Source organism: Gossypium hirsutum, chromosome D02 (assembly GCF_007990345.1).
Source record: "Gossypium hirsutum isolate 1008001.06 chromosome D02, Gossypium_hirsutum_v2.1, whole genome shotgun sequence".
Classification (NCBI taxonomy): Eukaryota; Viridiplantae; Streptophyta; class Magnoliopsida; order Malvales; family Malvaceae; genus Gossypium; species Gossypium hirsutum.
This window is the reverse complement of record NC_053438.1, coordinates 12,102,704-12,109,469: the sequence shown is the minus strand read 5'-3', so window position 1 is coordinate 12,109,469 and position 6,766 is coordinate 12,102,704. Positions and strand designations below refer to the sequence as shown.

Below are 6,766 nucleotides of genomic sequence, written 5' to 3'. Positions count from 1 at the left end.
ATGATTGGTTCCCGAGTAGGTAGATATTCATTCCGATTTTCCCACATTTCTGTGTACACTGACCAGTACAACGGCCAATCTGTACCTAATAGCCGAAGGTCGATTTTGTGGTGCTCGTCAAACTCCTCAGGGTCCGCAGGGATCGGTTGTCTACATCCAAACTGTCTGTAGGACTCTGTCTGTCTGGTGGGGCTCCACGGTTGCATAGTTGATCAACACCACTTTCACGTGCCAAGCGTTCGGATTTTGTAAAAACTCTTCCGGGATTACTGCCCGGACTGCCGGATCCTCGTATGGTGTCCATTGAAACTACATGAACATGATAGAAATATTACATATATACATAATACTAAATACTAAATATCAATCCACTAGCGAATGTATGGAAATATCTATTTGCAATAATACTTACTTCTGCTTCCGAGCGTTGCTCCAATAGAAGCCGTATATCTTCAAGTTCAGTCGGTATTCCACGATAACTTGCCGGATGGTTCCATCTAATTAAATAAATTTTTAGCATTCTTTTATTCTTACAAAATCTACATATCAATTTCAAAATGTAATATAAAATTTACCTCGTTACGAGTGGGAATGTATATGGGTGGTTCACTCGAGGACGTAGAAATGGAAAGCGAAACCGTGCCCATGATTGCAGTAGTGACAGGCAACCTCCGATTTTTGCTCTCCTCGGTTTGGTCGCCCCGCACATCTCCCGATATAATGTTGCCAAGACGGCAGACCCCCAACTAAATTCACCGGCTGCTCTAAAATCAACGAGTTTTAGCAGCCACCTTAGATGTACACGGCTCCGTGATGTGTCGGCCATGAGATAGCCTCCAATTATTTGAAGAATGTATGATCGAGCATATCGGATTCTTTCAATCTAGGTTGAATTTTCATTCAGACCGGGGAAGGTGGCACGTAACCAGCCCATCTCCACCTTACCTCCATCCATTTTATCCGGAACGGCGCCCAAAAGCTCGTAGCACACCGCTTCCCAATTGCTAGATTTGGTAGACCCGGTCACTGGGTGCCCATCCACCGGCAATCCCAAATGCAGATGGACATCTTCTAGAGTGATAGTGCATTCTCCACATGGAAGATGAAATGTGTGCGTCTCAGGTCTCCACCTCTCGATCAACGCACTGATCAGTTTCGGCTCCAACTTGCATCCCCGGCCTACCGTCGCCACGTGCCAAAATCCCGCTTCCCGCAGGTAGTTCTCTACTAACGGTGATGGAGCATGCATATTCCGAATATTGCATTCCAATACCTGATCTTCAGCCTTTTATAACAAAAAATATATTAATAAATATCTAAAAATACATAAATAAAAATATCTTAAAAAAAATTTAAAATTTAAATTTAATACTTACCATGTTCATTTGCTCCACCGATATGTGATTCCTATCAAGACGAATCAATGATCCGGCCATTGTTGAAAATATTAAAAATTTTAAAATTATTTAAAAAAATAAAAAATTTAAAATTTTCTTAAAAAATGAAATTTAATGGAAAAAGAAATTTAATATGGATTTGGAGATTTTTTGAAGGAAATTGAGAGGATTTTGGAAGGAATTTGAGAGTTTGAGAGAATTTTGGAAGGAAATTGATGGAAATTTTGAAGGGAATTGAGAGAAATTTTGAAAGGAATTGAGAGAATTTTTGAAAGAAATTGATATTGAATTTGTTTGTGAAAATAAAAGGGGTGGGGGGTTTATATAGTAAAAAAAATTTGACCGTTTGGGGGGGGGCAACGGTCAATTTTTTGACCGTTGGGCAGTGTTGACGCGCGCGTCCACATCGCGTCCACGTCAGCAGGTCGCGCTGACGTGGATGCGACCTTCTGCCCCGTCCCCTGACATCGCTCCGACGTGGCGCGATTTTGGGGGAAACGGCCCAGTCCGGAAAATAATTAAAAAACCGGCCTATTTCGGTAATTTTATAAAAAATTTGACTTTTTTTGGTAAATCTCTCCTCTTTTGATGTTCATTTTCCTTTTTTCTTTTTTAATAGTAATAATAACTTATAATCTCATATATAGTAATTTTATTAACATTATTTCATAAATTATATATTATTAATTCCACAAACATAATAAAGAAATTAATACATGCCATGAAATTTATAAATACATCAAGATTACAATGATTTTGTGATATACTTGCTTACATCATTGCTCTCCAAGATCGATTAACCAAGTAAAATAGGCTCAAATACTCCATGCATCACCTTTTTTGTTTTACTTTTTTAAGGTTTCTTTTAATGGAGTAAGAGAATGTTTAATGATAACATTTTGCTTCATGCAATAGTCATAACGTAAGAGTTACTCATTTAATTCTAAAACCATAGACTTCACCTCTTTAGATGCATAATTAACAAATGCAAAATTTTGGAGTAACAATGCTTAATCCGCATGTGTGTTTTTTTTCTAATACTTAAATATTTATGTCACATATGGAAACTCTGAATTCTAAAAATTCTTTACCAAATAATTTTTCAATATTTATTTATCTTGATCAATTAATGCAAAATGTTTTTTTCATCTAACATTGAGAACAAGCTTATATCTGCCGTAGAAAGCCATCAGACACTAAATATGGAAGCACTAAATATAATTTGACAGAATCAAAGTTAGCATCTCATCAATTCCAAGAAATTATGGACAGCCCAAAGTCACCACGCGTTATTCAACAGCGAAAGCCAAAGAACTTTCAACACTGATATTCCCCACTCGTCTATTGGGTCACTTTACGTCCTCCCTCCTGTTAGTATTTAGTAATTTCAAGCAGGCTTCCCTAACCTTTTTTATATGTGTCCGAATTTGTAAATTGAAGCATTGGTATCCCCCAGTATAGAAAAAAAACAGCCATGGGTTCCATCAGATCAGTAGTGCTTATGCAGCTGATGATCTTGCTTAATGTTATATTGACGGTAAAAGCTTCAACACCAGCGGTAGCAAAACCTGGCTGCCGAAGCCGCTGCGGAGATGTTATCATCCCATACCCGTTCGGTACCGGCGGCGATTGCAACATCACTGCAGGCTTTTTCATCAACTGTAACACCAGTTTCATACCCCACAAACCGTTCTTGGGTGACTTCGAAGTCATCAACATATCTACCGATGGTCAGTTGCGCACCCTTTCTAATACAAGCTATGATTGTTACAACACACCATGGAATCGGTTATTTTACTACTTCTTGCTTTCTGAATTTTCAATAAACAATACCAAGAACAAGTTTACTGCAATCGGGTGCGACACGGTTGCTGTCATGCAAGATTTCGACGGACAACGTTACGCAACTGGTTGTTTGTCGTTCTGTAACAACATCACTGATGTTTCAAACGGGTCTTGCTCTGGGGTTGGCTGCTGTCAGACAAGTATCCCAAAGGATGTGAGGAGCTACAACATAAGTCTGGGCAGCCCCTTCAACCATACCTATGTGTTGCCCGAAAACCCCTGCAGCTATGCATTTGTTGCAGAGATCGATAGTTATACCTTCTCTGCTTCAGATCTTCGTGGTTTTGAGTTTAAAAGCAGGCAGTTTCCAATCATTCTTGATTGGAAAATCGGGCATAATAGTTGCAACGAAGCGAATATGGATGTAGACAATTTTGCATGCAAAGAGCATAGTAAATGCGTTGATTCAGAAAATAACTCTGGATATTTGTGCAAGTGTCTTGAGGGTTACGAGGGGAACCCTTACCTCCCTAATGGATGTCAAGGTAACCATAGGTATATATACCCCAGAGATTTGTAGTTTCTAGCATTAAAGATAGTGTTATTTATTACTTGCATACAATCTGCAAATTTCAGATATAAACGAGTGTGAAAGTATGAGCCCTTGCAATGGAACGGCAATATGTACCAACTTACCTGGGACGTACAATTGCTCATGTCCGGGGGGTTATGAAGGCGATGGTAAGAAAAGTGGAACAGGTTGCAGTTTACCCAACAAGGATCAGTCCAAGACATCTCCTCTTATTGCTGCTCTAGGTTAGTAACCCCAAAATATAAATTAAAATACTCCGTTTGGTTTCAGGGAGTAGACTCCATTTTCATTTCCTTGAAAAATGAAAAACATTCAAGGTTTAGTTCAAATTTTTAAAAATAATTTTTGAAAAATTATGAAAATATGTAAAAATTAGAATAATAATAAAATTTTGTTTTCATTATTTTGACTAAAAAGTCTTTGTAAATAAAAATAGAAAAATTTTGTTTTCATTTTTTTCAATTTTCATGTTTCTGTTATAGAAAATCAATCACTAATCATGTTTTCATTATTGAAAACAGAATTTTATTCCTCTTTTATCAACCATGTTTTTTAATTTTTTAAAAATAGAAAATATTTTCAAAAGCTAAATGAAGCTGGAAGATTTTAAACATCAATAAAATTTTGACTCGTTATCAAATTTTAAAGACATGAAATTATTATACACTTATTCATATTCAACTTGTTCTCTTACTCTAGTTAAATTATTTAAAATATAAATAATTAAAATAAAAAAGAGATAAATCTCAAAATTATACATGAACTTTGGTTTAATCTGCAATTGTATACATGAACTTTAATTTGGTGCAGTTATACACATGAAACTCTAATTGTGGTTCAAATGTATATTTGAAACTTTAATTTTGATTTAATCATACGCATTTAAAGAAATAAATATATCAACTTATTTTTATATTGAATAAATACAACTATTTATGTATACAATACATAATCATGAAATGATGTTATATCAATAATTATATTAATAAATTACAAAAAATGGATCAAACCAAAATTTCACGTATACAATTACATAATAAACCATAATTCATGTATAATTTTGAAATTTATCCTTAAAAAAATCAATAAACTTCTCTGCAGCCTTGACGTGAGTCCATGCTCATCTTTAACCACAATTTTCCATTATGGAATAATTATTTTTTATATCTAACAATAATTTCGGTTATATTTTTATGAAGTAATTGTAAACAAGTGCAACTAAATTCACAAGCAGGACTCATCCTTAACTTACCCAACTCAATCTTGAGTCAATTGGATCTGGTTGACACAAACAATTTCGTTATTTATTACTCTCTATATACAATTTTGTATGACTTTTCACTTTTAGATTACACTACCATGGCTTATGTAACTATTATTATTTTATGCTTTGACCTTAGGGGTTGCCATTGGGTTTCTTGGTCTTCTCTTGGGGATAGTATTGTGGTGTTGGATGCTGAGGCAAAGGCAAATTTCCAAATTAAGAGAAGCTAACTTTCAGCAAAATGGTGGCATTTTGTTGCGGGAACAACTTTCAAAACGACAAGGGTACCGTGAAGATGTTAAAGTATTTACAGCTGAGGAACTGGAGAAGGCAACTAACAATTACAATGAAAGCAGAATTTTAGGACAGGGAGGGCTAGGGACAGTGTACAAGGGAATATTGGCTGATAATCAAATAGTTGCCATCAAAAAGTCAATAATTGGAGATCCTAGCCAAGTTGAACAATTCATTAATGAAATAATGGTGCTCTACAAAATCAACCATAGGAATGTTGTCAAACTCCTAGGATGTTGTTTGGAGACACAAGTTCCACTGTTAGTTTATGAATATATCACCAACAGAACCCTTTTTCACCATTTGCATAATGATGATGCTACATCTTATCTTTCATGGGAGACCCGTTTGAGAATAGCCACTGAAACAGCAGAAGCCCTTTCTTATTTGCACTCTGCAGCTTCCATTCCAATCATTCACCGAGACATCAAGTTGGCGAACATACTGTTAGATGACAATTACACCCCAAAAGTTTCTGATTTTGGGGCTTCCAGATTGATCCCATCCGACGAAGCACAAATAACTACAATTGTGCAAGGAACTTTCGGTTACTTGGATCCTGAATACATGCTTTCAAGCCTTCTTACTGAAAAAAGTGATGTCTACAGCTACGGGGTTGTGCTTATGGAGTTGTTAACAGGACAAAAAGTGGTATGCTTCAAAAGACCGGAAGAAAATCGAGTTTTGCCATTGTACTTCACTTCTTTGATGAAAGAAGACCGTTTGCTCGACATTCTCGATCCTCGAGTGCTTAATGATGAAAATGTTGAGCAGCTTATGGAAGTAGCAATTTTAGCTAGGAGATGTGTGAGAGTGAAGGGAGAGGAAAGGCCAACAATGAAGGAAGTTGCCCATGAATTAGCAGGACTGCAAGCAATAGCTAAACATCCTTGGAGTAAAAGTAATTTAGTAAGCGAAGAATCTGAATACTTGCTTGGTAAGTTTCCCAGCACTTACGATGATGGTGTAACAAGCAGCTCGATAGGGATGGGGTATGATAGCATAAATAACAAAATCACATTTGAACTTGAAGGTGCTCGCTAAGTATGTAATCAGATTATCATTTGTACGTAATCACATTTGAACCTAAGGCAGCTCGATGTTGTATGATTTTAAATAATTTGCTTCTAAATTTCCAAGTTTCGAGAGAAATATAGTGTTAAATTACAATAGATGGAGCTTAATCTATATGCGTTGTTTCAATTTATTTCTTGACATCTTGTTTTATTTTATTTATGCATTTTATAATTATTTCTATAATTACTTTGTCTCCTCAAAATGTCTCAAAGTGGGGTTCATTTAGTGAAGCATAACATAAGTTGCAAGGATGAAGACTCAAGTTTCAAATGATTAAATAATTGAATTGCTTTGGACATGTCTCATTTTGCGAAAATTGGAAGTAGTTTTAACTCTGTATATTATATAATATATTTA

At 35.8% G+C, this 6,766-nt stretch overlaps 1 protein-coding gene across 1 annotated transcript; it reads left to right on the top strand.

Moving 5' to 3' along the window:
- The first annotated feature begins 2,652 nt into the window (after nt 1–2,652).
- On the top strand, nt 2,653–6,539 carry LOC107910353 (putative wall-associated receptor kinase-like 16). Its single transcript, XM_016838171.2, has 3 exons — nt 2,653–3,727; nt 3,819–3,998; nt 5,175–6,539. Exons 1-3 carry the CDS (start codon nt 2,872–2,874, stop codon nt 6,374–6,376), a joined length of 2,238 nt encoding a protein of 745 aa, XP_016693660.1. The 5' UTR covers nt 2,653–2,871; the 3' UTR covers nt 6,377–6,539.
- The last annotated feature ends 227 nt before the right edge of the window (nt 6,540–6,766 follow it).

Coding starts and splice junctions, on each gene's coding strand:
- LOC107910353 (XM_016838171.2), top strand. CDS start 2,872: ATGGGTTCCATCAGATCAGTAGTGCTTATGCAGCTGATGATCTTGCTT. Junction 3,728..3,818: donor CCTCCCTAATGGATGTCAAG/GTAACCATAGGT, acceptor TGCAAATTTCAG/ATATAAACGAGTGTGAAAGT. Junction 3,999..5,174: donor TCCTCTTATTGCTGCTCTAG/GTTAGTAACCCC, acceptor CTTTGACCTTAG/GGGTTGCCATTGGGTTTCTT.